The 16,716-nt window shown below is 35.1% G+C and overlaps 1 protein-coding gene across 1 annotated transcript; it reads right to left on the bottom strand.

Annotated features, from left to right (window-relative positions):
* Positions 1-14,172: 14,172 nt before the first annotated feature.
* LOC143600993 (protein ACCELERATED CELL DEATH 6-like) lies at positions 14,173-15,620 on the bottom strand. Its single transcript, XM_077078521.1, has 2 exons — positions 15,120-15,620; positions 14,173-14,815 (listed from the first exon to the last, which is right to left on the bottom strand). The coding sequence occupies exons 1-2, from the start codon at positions 15,618-15,620 to the stop codon at positions 14,198-14,200; spliced, it is 1,119 nt and encodes a 372-aa protein (XP_076934636.1). The 3' UTR covers positions 14,173-14,197.
* Between the last annotated feature and the right edge of the window lie 1,096 nt (positions 15,621-16,716).

Genomic DNA, 16,716 nt, shown 5'->3' with positions numbered 1-16,716 from the left:
TGGGCTTTTTCTAATCTCACCCATCATTTACTTATTTGTTGGCTACCTTGGAAGCCCACTTACGAGGTAGGCTCTTCAAGTCTTCCTAGTCCATTATGCTCGTTATTTATGACGAGTATAATGGACTCACAACAAGTCTCTATTCTACCTCTGTCGTGACCTCTTGTGTGATCCAACTTAAACTACGAATGAGTAAGTAATTGTGAGTATTTATTATTTCATGTGGGAATTGAAAGAGTATAAATGAAAGATCCCCACCTTTTATACAGTCAGGGAGTATCTTTGATACAAAAATAATATTTCTTGAACTATTACATGTTGGTTCTTGACCTAGGAGCTTTCTTTTGAACCATTGCTCTCTTTGACTTAGGCCCCATCCATTCCAGCGACATGGCCTAATGCATGTGTTGTTCTAGTCCTTTCTTTTGGGTTGATACTACCAACTTATTTATATTGATTGGACAAGTCCTTAATCCTTCTAGAACCTTTGACTTCATTTAGTTACTTTGGGAGGTCTTTTAGTTACTCTCTTTTGGGCTTCCTTCCTTTAGCAACACTTAATTTGGGCCTGTGTTTGTTATTGGGGTTATTTCTCTTATCATGCGAAGAGCCCATTTCAAGGGTAATCTTTTCAAGTTCCCAAGTCCATTATGCTCGTCACTTATGATGAGTATAATGGATTTATATCAGTTCTCTGCTACACTTTTAATTTGGCCCCCACAATGCTTTCTTTATCCTCCGGAAGTGTCCATTTATGTTATTTTCTCTATTGGTCCAATTTTCATGTTATCTTAAATGGCTCAACGCTTCTCTATATATCTAAAGACATTTGCCCATCTTAAAACTTTCTTCACAAGGTTAGTGCCGATATCCTTTGCCGATCTCACCATCACCTCAAAGGTTGCTAAAGTGAGAATGCTATTGCTGGACTCATTTCCAGGGTAGTCTCATCAAGTCTCCCCTGTCTATTATTATTATTATTATTATTATTATTATTATTATTATTTATGATAAGGGTAATGGACTAGTCCAGGCCTTATTCCCTCCATCTACTTCTCTCTAGGGCTTACTCGATTGGGTCTATCTTCCATTATGGGCGGATAACCTATCTCCATGGTTAACTCTACAAGTCCCCTCTAGTCCCTTGTCCTCATTATTTACGATAAGGGCAAAGGACTAAACTAGTATTAGCCCATCCTTCAAATCCTGGTTAGGCCCATCCTCTAGGCCTCTTGGTCCCAATAATTTATTTCGACAAAATCCTCTTTTGATATTAGAATCAAGTATGATGAGACCGGAACATCCATTAAACCGTTCAAGTGGCAAACATGTAATATTTCAAGTGATAATGTTTGATCCCCATGATCTTGATACTAGATTTCATGTTATGGTGAAACCTTTTTGGAGTTGCTTTTGACTCAGCTCTCTTGATAGTTTAAATCTACCATGGTAAAAGCAAGAGGTCCCACTTCTACATAATAAAGGGCGAGTGAGCCGTAACCCTAATTGGTCAGCTCCCTTTTAACTTACTAAAGTTGGGGTAAAAAAGTTGGACTATTGGGTTGAGTCATGGGATGAGAGTAGGACCAAGCGTATCTAGATTCAACCCCATTTAATAAACCAATTCTTGGGGCTACCTCTTCAAGTACCCCCAGTCCCTTATGCTAATTATTTATGATTGGGATAAGGGACTACACGCCCAACCCTTCTGATCATGACAAAACCACAATTAATGTCTTTCTTGTAGGATAATTTAGTATAGTAAGGTGGTAACTTGATAGAAAATTCAACGATTATCTACAAGCTAGGAAAATAAAGTTTTGCCGTCATGGATATTGACCATCGAAGTCTCATAAACTAAAAGGATTGATAATTCATTTGATGGTCTACTTGGTTATGGCGATGTAACTTCCAAAAAACAGAAGATGAGGATGAGATTCAGCACAACCTTGGCTTTATGCGTAATATATTGAATATGGTCATTGTCTTTGTATGTGGAGGAAACAAAGAAACTGCTTGATAAAAATGTAACTTATCGAGACAAAGTCATACAAAAAGACTTCTAAGGGTCAAAAGGTTATTTGTGTAAAGGAAGGGGGCAACACAAAGGGGGCATCAATTGATTACGATATTTGGAAACATGTTATGGAGCTGATGTTTAGGGTAGCAGAGGTGTTACGACGAGGACCACGGCTAATATGATCATAAGTAGGCTATTCTAGAATAAAATGGGCTCATTTAAGTAGTGTATGGATAATGTGGTCCGTTGAAAGGGCCTTTAAAAAGAAATATATGTAAGCATTATTCATTGGAAGGAACCATTTCCTATCCCTTGGGAGCATATGCCATGAATTCAACTATCACTACGATTTTTCGTAAATCCGTAATATAGTTACTTTTGATGCATTTATTAAGGTCTTCTTCTGATTTGCTAAGATATATCTTATGCTCTAACGCTTTAAAAGGTCTAACATATGTGCAGTGGTCATCTTCTTGCTAGAGCTCCTTGTGAATGCAATTGTCATTGAAAGACAATAATATCTGAAAACAAGCAGGTTGCTCTCATGGTGTCACGCCATGCTATTTCTTCCACGCAATTAAATCATAAAAATGATCTAGAACTTGTTGAGTGACGCCAGTAAATAATATGAGAACATATATTCAACTGTTGCTTGTAAAAAAGTTCTTCATATGACATGTCAAGATGATCAAAGAGGACCAAAGACTCCTGACAATGATATATTTATCTGATAAGTAAGACTACATCTAAAACCTTAATGTTACTAGAGAGTTATGGCGCCATATTATGATAGCCCTCATTATTCTATCACGCGGAGTGTATACATGGGTATTACAAGGTTTCCAGCCTTTGAGGTGGATGCACTAGGATAGTTCTTAATTTGTATGTGGATCCAAGCCCCTTGTCTAGACCTTTCTTTCACTCACTATGAAGGAGAATTGATGTCATTTTCCATTACGGGGAAGTATAAGTATTGAGCCTCTTAAAGGGGGCTTTATCTCATATGGGGGAATTATAAGTATTGTGCATCTTAAAGAGGGTTTTATCCCATCTTAGGAAATTTTAAGTATTGTGCCTCTTAAAGAGGGTTTTATCCCATTTGAGGAATCATAAGTATTGAGCCTCTTAAAGAAGGCTTTATCCCGTCTAGGGGTATCATAAGTATTGAGCCTCTTAAAGAAGGCCATATCCCATCTAGGGGAATCATGATGGGGAATCATAAGTATTGAGCCTCTTAAAGAGGGCTTTATCCCATCTTGGGGAATCATAAGTATTGAGCCTCTTAACGAGGGCTTTATCCCATCTAGGAGAAATGTGAGTAATAGTCGACCGATTATATTTATTAATCATAAATATAATATAAAAGTATAATTAGCTTTGTTGTCTGCTGGAAGTCTTCAAAATAATCTTATTGTGTGAGAATGCCCTCGTTTGTCCCATGATCCCCTTAATGTCTTTTATATAAGCTATTTGAATAATCAATCCTCGAATGATTAACGTGTTTACTCATAATAAATCTTCAAGAGTCCTCCAGATCAATTCATTATGCAAGAATGTCTTCACAAAACTAGTGCACTATGAGGGCCCTTTTGTTATACAGTACGCTTTTATTTGAGATAATATAGATATGTCCTTACACATGAAGGATGATGGAAGGGGCTAATGGAAAGGGCATGTTTCCTTCTTATAAAAGATAATATAGATATGGGAGTTTCTTCACAATGGGAAACTCTTGGAATGTAAAGTGTTGCTACAGGAGATTTTTTCCTTCCATAGTAACTTTGTCATTCTATGGAAGGTAACTCTTCTTCTTCAAAAGAAAACTCTTGAAATATGAGATGTTGTTGTAGAAGGCTCTCCTTCCTCATGGAAGGGACTTTTCAAGTACCTCATTCATTGGAAATTGATTATTCTTCTTAAGAGAAAGATCTGGATAATGTTCTGTTTTTTTTTTGGAGAGAACTCTTGCCCAAATGATATTTCTTCTATATGGAAGAAATATTTAAACATCTCATCCCTTGGAAAGGGAATCTTCTTCTTTGGAAAATATTCTTGTAATATGGCAAGTTGTAACATGGCAGCCATGTGTTCGCGGTCCGGTTTTGATGGTTTTTAGGTCAAACCATAAACCAAACCGTTAGACGCTTTTTTACTCCCAAAAACCAAAACCGAACCGTTGAACTTTAAAACCGAACCAAACCGAACCGTTACTAACGGTTTGGTTCCGGTTTGGTTTCACGGTTTAGGTTTTATAAGGCTAAAGTAATGAAAAATAAAATGGCTTGTTAAACAATTTCATTGCATGTTGTGCTTCAATTTCAGGACCTGCATAAGCACCATGGAATCGATAGGTTAAAGTCATTTAAAACTTGTTAAACTAATTTATTAAAGTCTTTTTTTCCTTATGTGTCTGTTAAATGGAATTCAAATGAGAAAAGCAATTACAGCTTGTTAAACAATTTTATTAAAGCTTGTTAAACTAAACAATTTCTTTTAAGGTGTAATAATCCATGTTTTATTTATATAGTTGTTTAAACATCATAGTTATGTAGAACAAGAAAAAAAGAATATGTAGAAGCAATTAAAGCAGATATATAGGAGAACAAGCAAAATATTATACAAATTTTTCAAGTAAAATACCAAACCAGACATAAATTTTAGACAATCAAATACCAATAATACACAATATAAAAAAGATTAAATAAATTAAAATCTCACAGTCCGGTCCGGTTTTATATGGTTTGAAAGTTTGAAACCGACCGGCCGAAAGATAACAAAAAAAACCGACCGTGAAACAAAACCGATGACCAGTTTGAACGGTTTCACGGTTTGAAACCGAACCGTGAACACCCCTAACATGGCTCATTATGAATTGAACAAAGCCATCATTGTATCCCTATAATCTGTTGTGAAGGCCTTCAGTCTGGAAAGGAGTTCAGTATAAATGAATTGTCTGAGAAAAGGTTTTGTAATGAAGAGATTATTTTGGAAGGAGCTTCATTATGAATGGCTTGTCTTGAAAGGAGGCTTCATTTTTTGGTAGGGTCTCCGTTATGAATTGCTTGTCTTGGAAGGGGCTTCGTTATGAAGGAATTGTTAAGAAAAGGGCTTCGTTTCTTAGTAAGGGGCGTCATCTGAAGTGATTGTTTAGTAAGGGACTTCATTCGGAAGAGATTGTTTAGTAAGGGACCTCATTCTGAAGGAATTATTTTGTAAGGGGGTTTGTTCTGAAGAGATTGTTCAGTAAGGGGCTTCTTTATCAAACGATTTGTCAATAATCGTTTTTAGAGACTCCTTGAGAGATGTCTCACCTTAAAAGGCTTTTTATAATATGTAATACACAAACAACATTTAAACAATGCAAAAGATATGCAAAAGTTAACCCAGATGGTTAAAAAATGGTGCATGTGAGTATGTAGGGTCACATCATCTTTTTAAGAGCAAAGTTTCACAACATCTTTTCATGCTCTGAAAAAACCTGAGGCTTATGCTTGAAGATTAAAACAAACATGCTTGATGCTTGTACCAGCATTTGGCCATGTCTCCCCTTTTTGTAGCACATGAATATTAAATTAATACTTTTATAAAAGCTCTTTTCAAATGTTTTTTAATAAACATAAAAAGTTATGACTTTACAAAAAAGTGGGCAAATGTAAGGTTTGACCCTAATTTTCACTTCTTTTTCTTTTACTTTTTAATTTATTTTCAAATATAAGTTCACATTTATATGTTTTGGTTGAACTTCAAGCTTCAATGGTGATTTCAAACAATTCTTGTTACTTCATGTGATGTGCTAAAGTAAGTAAACATAATGCAATACACACATTTATAGCATATCTCACCTTATACGATTAGGAGAATAATAATGTCATTTCTCCCAACGAACTCATCTCAAACCGACGCTGCATTACCTCTGAAAACTCTCTACACAGATTATCACTCGTTGACCCAAATATAATATCGTTAACAAACACTTGGACCAGGATCAAATTGTTGCCAACTTTCTTGACAAAGAATGTTTGATGGATAACACCTTTCTAGTAGTTATTCTCTAATAAATGTTCTGCCAAAGTAGCATACCAAGCACAAGGTGCTTGATGAAGGCCATAGAGAGCTTTGTCAAGTTGATAAACTTAGTTCAAACGATCTGGATCCTCAAAAGACGGTGGTTGCTTGACATAGATTTCTTCTTTTACCTTTCCATACAAGAAAGCAGTCTTCATGTCCATTTGATATAATTTGAAATTCATGTACGATGCATAGGCTGGAAGCATACGAATAGCCTCAAGCCTAGCAACAGGAGCATAAACTTCATCATAATCAAGTCCTTCACGTTGTGAGAAACCTTGTATCACCTTCCTTACTTTATTTCTTGTAATAACCCCTTTATCATCTTTCTTATTTCTAAACACCCATTTAATACCAACCGGTCTCTTATTCTCTGGCTTCTTTACCAGCTTCCACATATTAAGCTTCTTGAACTATAACAACTTTTCTTGCATAGCTTTAACCCAGGAGTTATCCTTGAGAGCGACATGATAATCCTTAGGTTCAACCTGAGAAATAAAACAAGAAAAAAGACATCTGTTAATAGTTCCTGATTGGCTTCTTGTCTGAATGCTGGTAGAGGGAGGGCCAATTATGTTCTCTATTGGGTGTGATCGGGGGATGGCGTTTGAGGAATAGGACCCACTTGAAGCTCAACTGTAAGACTTTGAACTGGATGAAACACACTGGGAGCATTGATTAGAACATCAGTGGTTGGTTGAATGACATCAGGTTGATCAACCACATGTTCTGTAGCAATGGGACCATCTTATAGATTCTCCATAAAGGGAACAACAATTGTTGGAACCATAGTAGAATCAGTGTTATGAGAAGCATCAGCAGGAACTTCAATAGCAACAGGCTCTTCAGCAGCAACATGCACGTTTACATCTGTTGAGGGAGGTGTGGGTACAGAATCTACCACACTTGGTTCTGACTTAAGGTCAACTATAGACTCAGTGGGATTTTGTTCAATGTTGTTAGCTGACAAGTATGAAAAGTCTAAATTAGAATCAGAGGCATCTTCAACGAGAACTACATTGATTGTATCTGCTAGTTGAAGAATAGGATCAAGTGCTGCTGGCTGAGGGGCAACATGTAATGCATTTTTGTTCGAAGGATCAACAGAAAAATCTACATCACCCAAACTGTTTGAGATAGCTTGACTCAACACAGATTGAGACACTGTATTTGAGACTGGAGCGACTGCAACTGGAGGGATAGAAATACCACGAAATTGATTGAACATGTTATCATAATCAAACAACCAATTTGGACCCGTGCGAGCATCTGTTGGATTAAGATCTTGCCAGTCAACGTTAAATGATTCCACAATAAGCGGTTATGTATACTCGATAAGCAGTTTTATTGATAACATATCCAACAAAATAACACTCATTTGCCTTCTCGGCAAACTTGGGCCCTGAATTGGCATTTGTGTGAAGAAGAGTACATGGGCATCCAAAAGTCTTGAAGTAGTTGACTTGCGGCTTTCTCTTGTAGTAGACCTCATATGGAATCTTGTTGAGACGCTTGTTTAACAGCACACAGTTCTGGATGAAGTATGCAACATTAATCACTTCACCCCTAAAGAACAACGGAAGCTTTGAATATGACAACATGGTTCTAGCAGCTTCGATTAAATTTTGTTATGTCGTTCAGCAACCCCATTTTGTTATGGAGTTTGCGGGGCACTGAACTGACAATAAATCCCCTTTTAGTGACAGAAGCAATTCATAACTTTGTTGCGGAACTTAGTTACATTTTCGCTTCGAATACACTTGACTTTCTTATCTATTTGGTTCTCCATAAGAGTCATAAACTTGAGGAGAAACTGAGCGGTTTCATCATTATGCCCTAAAAGAAAAATCCAGCTGAAACAGGAAAAGTCATCAGTAATAACAAGACAATATGCTTTTCGGCCTATTGCCAGATGAATTGGGTCAAACAAATCCATACGTAACAGCTGAAGAATGGAAGCTATAGAATTTACTGTCTTGGGTATGTGAGGAAGTTTGTGTTGCTTTCCTTTAGAACATGAAATACATTTTTCATTGCAAGAGAAAGTTTTAACATGTAAACCCCTCACATGTTCTCCTTTCACAAGTCTTTTTAAATTCTTAAAGTTGACATGACCTTGATGCTTATGCCAAAGTGATGAATCATTGTGCGAGGCTTTAGATAGTAGGCATGAAGCAGCTTGTCATGAATACGAGCTTCTCATGTCCAAAATGTACGCATCATTATGCCTCGAAGTACATATCAGAATCCATTCTTTTGGGACTTAAAAACCTGGCTTCAAGATCAAACACTCATGTTCAGTGAAGAGAGAGTGGAGTATTGTTTGTCAAAAATTTGAGAAATACTGAGCAGATTGAGGTTTAGTTGTTCCACAAGGTTGACATATTCAAAGGTCAACATGCCATTTGAGACCTTTCCTCTCTTCGTTATTTTCCCTCCCATGTCACCAACAAAGGATACAGATCTGACGTCAAATGGTTGAAAGTTGAACAGTAAGGATTCGCTCCTGTCATGTGACAAGTGTAGCCACTTTTTAAGTACCAAATACGATTGACAGCCCTTCTTAAATGACCCTACATGTATTAGTAATTAATTAGACATAGGTTCCCGAGGAAACTTTGCCTCGGGAAGATTAACAATAAAGTCACCAAATTTTATCTTGTTTCCAGTAAAAATATGAGGTTTTGGTGAATCATCATCTGAAGACTAGTCCTTAGGAACCCACGCAAAAGCACGCTCCTTGTGTTTTAATTTCTTGGACCTAGTCTTCTTTATTTTCAAAACAAAATCCTCATATTTTTCAACCTTTGGACTTCTTCTCACACTTGTTTTTGGTGGATTCTTAGACTTTTCAGTCTTTGAATCCATTTTTGCTCTTTCCTTTTTGGTTATCCAAAAGGGCTTTCTTATTTTCTTTATTTTATTGGATCTCACATCCCTTTCACTGGCTTCACTTGCGGTTTGATCAGTCCTTGATCCCGAGCTGCTAGCAGCGGTAGATCGGGACTGATTAAACTACTTTCTCATATCCTTTTGTTGCTTATGCTAGTTCTTGAAATTTCTTGCAAAGTGATAAGGATTACCACAAACATAAAAATGTTTCCTATTGTGGACCCCATAATATTCGTTAGAGCTATAAGATGGTTGATAATGTCGAAAAGGTGATCGTTGGAATAACGAGACATGATTTTGATATTCATTTGGTTTTTAACCTCGATCATCAAAAACATTATTGTAGTATGACTCTACATAATTTGGTTTACTATGACCATAGTAGTTGTTATCAATAAATTAGTATGACTGAGGACTTCTTACATGATTAAGTTTTAGAAAATGATCGTTTAATTGGTGGAACATATTTACATGAAGTACTGACCTTTTCATTTTCAAACACTTTGTTTTATTTGAAGTAACCTCAGGCTTACAACTAGATAATGAACAGCTTGGTATGTTCACATTAACACAATTTTCAACAAAAGATTCATCATACACGGTTTCACAATCACTATCTGAAATAATATCAACATTTTCATCCAAAATAGTGTGATCAATGCCAACATCAACATTATTACAGGCTACATTACAATCCGAAGATGAGTTCAATGCATTTTGCGTGGAAACAGTATTGTTATTATTATAGACATAGTTGACAAATGATTGTATAGGATTCACATCAGAATCAAAAAGTAAATTTAAAACGCTTTCTTTTTCACAACTCATGTCTTTCTCCATTGACCCACCTTTCTTCTACACAACCTGCTAAAGAAGATGAACTACCATTAGAATTAATTGGTTCAATAATTGGATCAACAATTTTAGGCACAGCTGGAACAAATATCTTAGGTTTTGGTACATGACCAATTTTATAGACAGTTTCATCCTCTGGTGAGGTATTGAAACTAAAGTGGGGTAGCGATGTGTAGTTATCATTAAAAGGTGGTGGAATCACAGCATGCTCATATCCCACTCCCCTCTTTTGTTTCACCCCCATTTGTGATCCAATGATGCCATTTAACTTATTTGAGGCATTTTAAACTTTTCGACAATTATTTTTCTTTGAGCTAGATTTAATTCAAGTTCTTCAATTTTAGAATTTAAAATAGTTTTTCTTTTACTGTGAGAATCATAGCAGATTGGATTCAAATAACTTTCGATGCAAGATTGCCATGTCATCATGATAAGTTTTAATTCTAGTGGTAAATATTTTCTCATCTTTCTTATACTCATCAATCTAGTACTTAATGCTAATGTTTTCTCTTATAATATTAGCATTGTGGGCTCTATAATTTTCAACTTTGTAAATATACATTTGAGACATAAGAGTTTATGTACCTCAAGAATGTCAGAACAGCTTTTGCTGCTTCCTGCTCTATTGCTTAATGAAACTTGGTCTTCATTCACAAATGCCATTCCGACTATGTTCGTTGGGTTCATCAACTCACTCATTTGATTCATCCAATCTGGCTCAGAAGTTTCACCATATTGAGTGAGCAGGGCCTTTGTACTTGAGTTCCCTTGACCAATCCTTGGAAATGCTTGGCATGGTGAGCTGCCTTGACCAACGTTCCTCTTCCCAGAATCCTTTGCTTTACCTCCTTCATTGTCAGACACTTCAATAGTCTTCACATCTCTAGCAGCCTGCCTTGGGTTTGTGCATTCTCTAGCAAAGTGCCCCATTTTGTTACAATTATAACAATGAAGCTTTTCGTACTTGAACCCAATATTGTTGCTGTCAGAGTCCTAGAACTATTCTTCCCATATTTTTTCATGAAGTTTGTGGCCTGATGAACCATCATGGTAATATGGTATTTGATGTCCATATTTTCAAGGTCTTGTTCATTTATCTTTGGAAGATCTCCATAATTGAAAGATAGAGGCAACAGTTTCCCCTATAGCAATTCTTTGTGGCTGGCCATGAAGGAATGAAACAGTGAGATGCGAGAGTTGTCAACTTGCGTGATGGGTTGACTTGAGCTTGAAGAGTTGGTAACTCCATGAGCTTTCAAGGCTTGATTGACAACTTGATTCACAATGTATTGATGTGAAGTAGATGCTGAAGATCTTGAAGCACTTGTGGACGACTTGAAGGCTTTAATCTGATCGGACTGAACTGAATATGAGACAAATTTTACACCATCGATAGGATGAACAGTGGAATGTGATTGGCTAAGAAAAGTGGAGCCTACACTAGAAGTAGTAGAAACACCTGCACGATTCAAAGAACTGACATGATTGCTCATTCAGAGTTTATCATCCATCTCAAAAGACTTGATGGTGGAAGTTAGCTCAGTAAGTGTTGTGGTGTTTTGATTAGTGGTTCTCTTAATGGTGGTAACACTTCTGTTCCACGTGTACGACAATGAATTTAGCAGCTTCTTGTTAACCTTAGACATTTCTTTAATAACACCAACACTTCTCATCTTGGTAATCAATGCTTCAAATCTGCCAAGGAGAGTAGTAACTGATTCCCCTTGAATACGGTTAAACCTATTGAAATCTCCATTCAACATTTCTTTTCTACTTTCCCTCGTATCTAGATTTCCTTCAAACTTTTTCACAAGGGCATCCCAAAGACCTCTAGCCGTTGTGCATTCTCTTAGAGTTTGAGCTATATCAACGGGCAGACACACACTGATTACTCAATAAGCTTTCTCATCATCAAGCATCAATTTCTTGGCATTATCAGTTAAACTTTCCAGGGGAACATCAACGGGACCACCAGGTGTCATGGTAGTGGGCTTGTGTGGTCCATTCTTAACTAATCTCGATAGTGCAAAATCATTAATTCTTATAAAATTTTTGAACCTCCTCTTCCATTCATCAAAGTTGCTTTCAAAATTTAATAGCTTAGGTGGCTTGTTGGTGCTTCCAGCCTCGTTCTTGAACATCAAGTAATTTTTTTAACATTTTCGGATCATAAGATATTTTTATAAGCAGATTATCAAACCAAACAGTCTTGAAAAAGTAGCAAATTCTGTTAAAAACACTAAGTGTAAACGAATCGCACAGAAAATGCGATCCGATTGGTTTGGAATGCGATTGGATTCTTTTCAAAGTGCGATGTAATTCCTTTTAATATGTGATGCGAATTGTTTTGGAATGCAATGCGATTCAGATAAAATGAGACTGTTTCATTGAATGTGATGCGATTGATCCAAAATGCGATTTGAATCCAAAATGCGATGTGATTCAGAATCTTAAATGCAATGCGAATGAAATTAAATACAAAGCGATTGGTTCCCAGATGCGATGCGAATTCAAATTGCTGGAGAAAATATGAAATTAAATATGAAATTAAATGGATGCGATGCGATGCGAATTGTTTCTGGAGAAAATCAAATTGCTCAGAGTGCTGTTTGGTATGGATTCAAGTACAATCACACATTTTCATGACTTTTAAGCTTTAAACACTTCAACAAGGCTGAAGAACACTTGAACACACTTAAATACACTTCTCAAACACAAAGACAAGACCAAAATCCAAGGTTGTGGCCCAAGAACCTCAACTAATAGAGCCAAAAGCTCTCATATCAATTGAAAGTCCTACAGACGGGATCAAACAACGTGTTCTTTGATCAATCTCCTTGTAAGCTAGCAGAAATCATTACAAGTAAACCAAGATCTCGAATCTTGTAGTGTTTTGGTTATTACCTGAAGAAGAAAGAAAGAGATAAGAAAGAGAGAAAGTTGTTAGGTGAGAGTTGACATTTTGACAAAAGGTTGGTTTGCATGTTCATACCTTCACTATTTATAATGAGGGAATGCCATGCATATCTTTTATTTTATAGGCCTATATGGGTTTGTTTACGTAGATCAAGCCCAAACATACAAATTCACATACGAAAGCACAGTCAGCAAACTAATACAAAACAAAATAATACAAAAAAAATGTGATCGGGTTCTACAGTTGTGCTGTGTTTTAGTGGTTTTATGTTTTTGAGATTCCATAATCATTGATGGGTAACATGTACATAACTAAAAAAAAAGCTTTTCATGTTTTTTATTTTCTTTCTTATGAAAAACATTCATAGAAATTAAGTATATCGTCTTTTGTTGAAACAAGTAGTGTTGTGTTGTGTTGTGTTGTGTTGTGTTTTAGTTGTTTTATGTTTTTGGGATCCAATAATTTTTTATGGGTGGTAAGATTGTTATGATAAAAAAGAACTATCAAAAGTTCAATCCTTACTGCAAAAAAATAAAAATAAAAAGAATGCTCCAATTTGGATATTATTAATGTAGTAACATTGTTTCTTTAATAATTTAATCAGAACTAACCCTGCCAACTTTTAACGTATATAAATCTTATCTTACGATACTAATAAACAAAAATAAAAATGATGATGTGTTATAACCACATTAAATTATAATTTCTAATCTCTATTCTCCTTAATTCATGCTATCATGGGCTAAAATTATTTTGATAATTGGGTTATAAAATAGTCAATTTTTCATTCTAATCTTTTAATACTTTATCTCATTCATACTAGCTATTAATGGGTTATTGGTCAAAACCATTTTGACAGTTGAGTTATAAAATAGTCATGAAATTAAAAGTATAATATTGATTGAAGATCAAATAAGTAAAAATATGAAAAAGAAGTAAAAAATAATAAAGACAATCTTTTTAATGTTGTTTTGTTCCTTCGATGTCCAGTTTCTTTTCATGAACATTATATGCTAATGCGTTATTCAAGATAACTAGCAGACATGTCTAAAATTTGTTTATATTGGATGACGATTTGAATATTTGTGATAAAACAACAAATGTTGTATATAAAGAGATTTTTCACAAATTTATAAATTTGAGGTTACAGACTTCTCATTGTTTGTATAATACAATTCATTTTTTTTTTTACCTTTAATTTTGTTCATCTATTTCAAATAGCAAAACTTATTTTTTTTTAATTATTTGACAAATTCCGTGTAATACACGGGTTCAAAAGCTAGTAAATTATACAGCGTACAAACCCCTGTTCGGATTTTATTTTAAACTTTCATAAAACTTAACAGTTACAACACCAAGCAATGGTGCCATCACACACACATCTAGTAATTAAAATTCACACGTACACACATTAATTAAGAAGTTATTTTCTTGTACAGGAGTCCCTAGCGACAAAGTAATCTCCCAAGAAGTGAAGGTACATCCGGATCGGCAGCTTCCGAAGATATTCCAAAGCTATCTTTATACATGTTGATCACTATAATAAGTAAAGTGATGACACATACGGTAATTGCCAAACCAAGTGAGGGTGTTAGCACAACATATTGGCCTGTGACAAATGCGATTGTCATCGCAAACAAGGCAAATGTTGTAAGATAATACATATCCTCAATTTTGCCATCAATGAACTCTTGTACGCTTATAGAAGCATTCTCATAGCGATTGCGGTAGAATACTAGTGCAATGTGTCCAAGTAGAACCGAGCAGGAAAAAGAGAATGCTATAGCATTAGTGACAACAAATGCTCTGAAAGCTGATTTTTTAAGTAGATAGGGGGTGCCTTGTTTGGAGCCTTCGCTACTATTAAAACCGCCTGGCACGGTAAATGCAGCCGCAAAACTCGCTGTTGCTATTAGAGCGGCCACTACAACAAGACTGTCCACAATCGCAAAATGTTTGTCTATTTTTTCCCCTTCTATTTCTTTTGTCCCGCTCTTGTTTATTTTAGGAGACAATGTGCTTGTTTTATCCTGTATGCTAGTAGCCAGAGTTATAGTTATGGCCTGCAAAAGGTTACCAACTAATCAACTTAATTGACAACTTCATTTTGCACACCAATAAAAATCGCTATAGTTTTTCAAAAGTAAAGCAAATTAAGAAATGGTATACCAAAGTATATATGTGAAACAAAAAGAAAAAGAGACTTTATAACAGCTTTTACGCTTTGAAATTTGAACTAAGACCATCACCGCTCCAAGAACTCAGACACACTCATAAACACATTCCTAGTTTTGTGTATATGTAGCATTACGAGAATTATATTATTGTAGTAGTTTGTTTCATGTCCTAAATGAGTTAAGACTGTACCTTGATCAATCTCTTTCTTTGATCGTCTGAAGATACCATGTCCAAAGGAGTGAGGTTTTCATTGTTGAGGATGTTAATGTCAACTCTAGAATCAATTAGCGTCTCCATCTTCTCAAACTCAGAAGCAACCAACAAATGTATAGGTGTGTTCCCATTCTTATCTTTCTGGTTGATAAGATTCGTTAACGATTTATCTCGAAAGATGAACTCAATTGCTTTGTTTTTCTTATTTTCAACAGCAACATGAAGAATGTTCCTTCCATCACTATCAATAAACTCTGAGCATCCTGGACATAGGTCCATAAGAACCTTCAATACTTCGCAATGGCCTAGACTAGCTGAAAAGTGACTTGCTGAAGTAAGCGTGTCATCATTTTGGAGTATTTCAAGATATCCAATGGTGAAGTCTACACCTAGTAGTTTTGTTGTTGCTAACCAACTGTTATGATAAAGTGCACAATGCAAGGGTGTCCAACCACGATTGTCTCTGATGTTTAGCATGTCAGGATTTATCTCTAGTAAGTATTCAACACACTCTGATACAGAAATCCATGGAAATTAATTATACTCTCTAGAAAAGTTGGTCCAATTTTAGTAATTAGCAAATGTTACAACATAACTTCAAAGGATTGTTACGAATAACCCATTAAAGTAATTCTTATAACGGCATGATATGCATCTAAAACAAATTCCAGGCAGAAAAATCCCTAATTTTTTTAACGTATTGCAACAAAATAAATAGTGACAATACAATTTTCTGTCAAAAATTCGTTGCTAAATGCCGACAAAATTTCAATCACAAACACATTTATTATATATATTTAACTATTCCGTCGGAAAACCGTGGAAAAGCATTATAATCGTGTAGTTTTCTTTTTTTTTTTTTTAGAACAGCAACTTTCTTATATTTAGGATACCACACTCTTCAAATTTGGAGAGCTCCAATACCCCACTCTGGCCAATATTGTCTTAACTGGACCCACTAATTAAGGTATTTATATTATTATGATTATTGAAAATTATGATTATTGAAAAAAACATAAATGTAATACTAGTATTATTGATTTCATACATATAGTTGGTGTGTGAGTCTATATACTGATCATTAAGATATAATTATATAAAGTTAAACAAATAAATAAGTATTAAAATTATAAGAAAGATAGTTTTCTAAAAACTAAATAAATCAATTTGGGCATTGATTTAATCCATTGATCTATTTGATCAACTGTAGATAAAATTAATGACAGTAGTGACGTAAATAAATGAAAATTAAAGGAGGTTAACTAAGAATATAAAAGACAAATTGGGTAGACAAAAAGTATTTGTTTTGGATACTCCTAAAAATCCAGACTCTCTCTTCGATCACACTATTAATCCTTCTTTGATATCATACATTCCTGAGTATAACATGCATTTATTATTATTATTATTATTATTATTATTATTATTATTATATTTGTAGGTAGAGTTATGGGTATTTATTTATTATTTTTTCTGTTATTGAGTTTTTATGTGCAACAACTTGGTTAGATATTCATGGCAAATTATTTAATATTTAAGCATTAATGGAATTAGTTTTGTTGATCTATTTAAG

This window comes from Bidens hawaiensis, unplaced genomic scaffold (assembly GCF_021521415.1).
Source record: "Bidens hawaiensis isolate Kalapana, Puna unplaced genomic scaffold, B.hawaiensis_p1.1 tig00055188_1, whole genome shotgun sequence".
Lineage (NCBI taxonomy): Eukaryota > Viridiplantae > Streptophyta > Magnoliopsida > Asterales > Asteraceae > Bidens > Bidens hawaiensis.
Note: the sequence above shows the minus strand (reverse complement) of the source record. Positions and strands in the feature narration are given on the sequence as shown.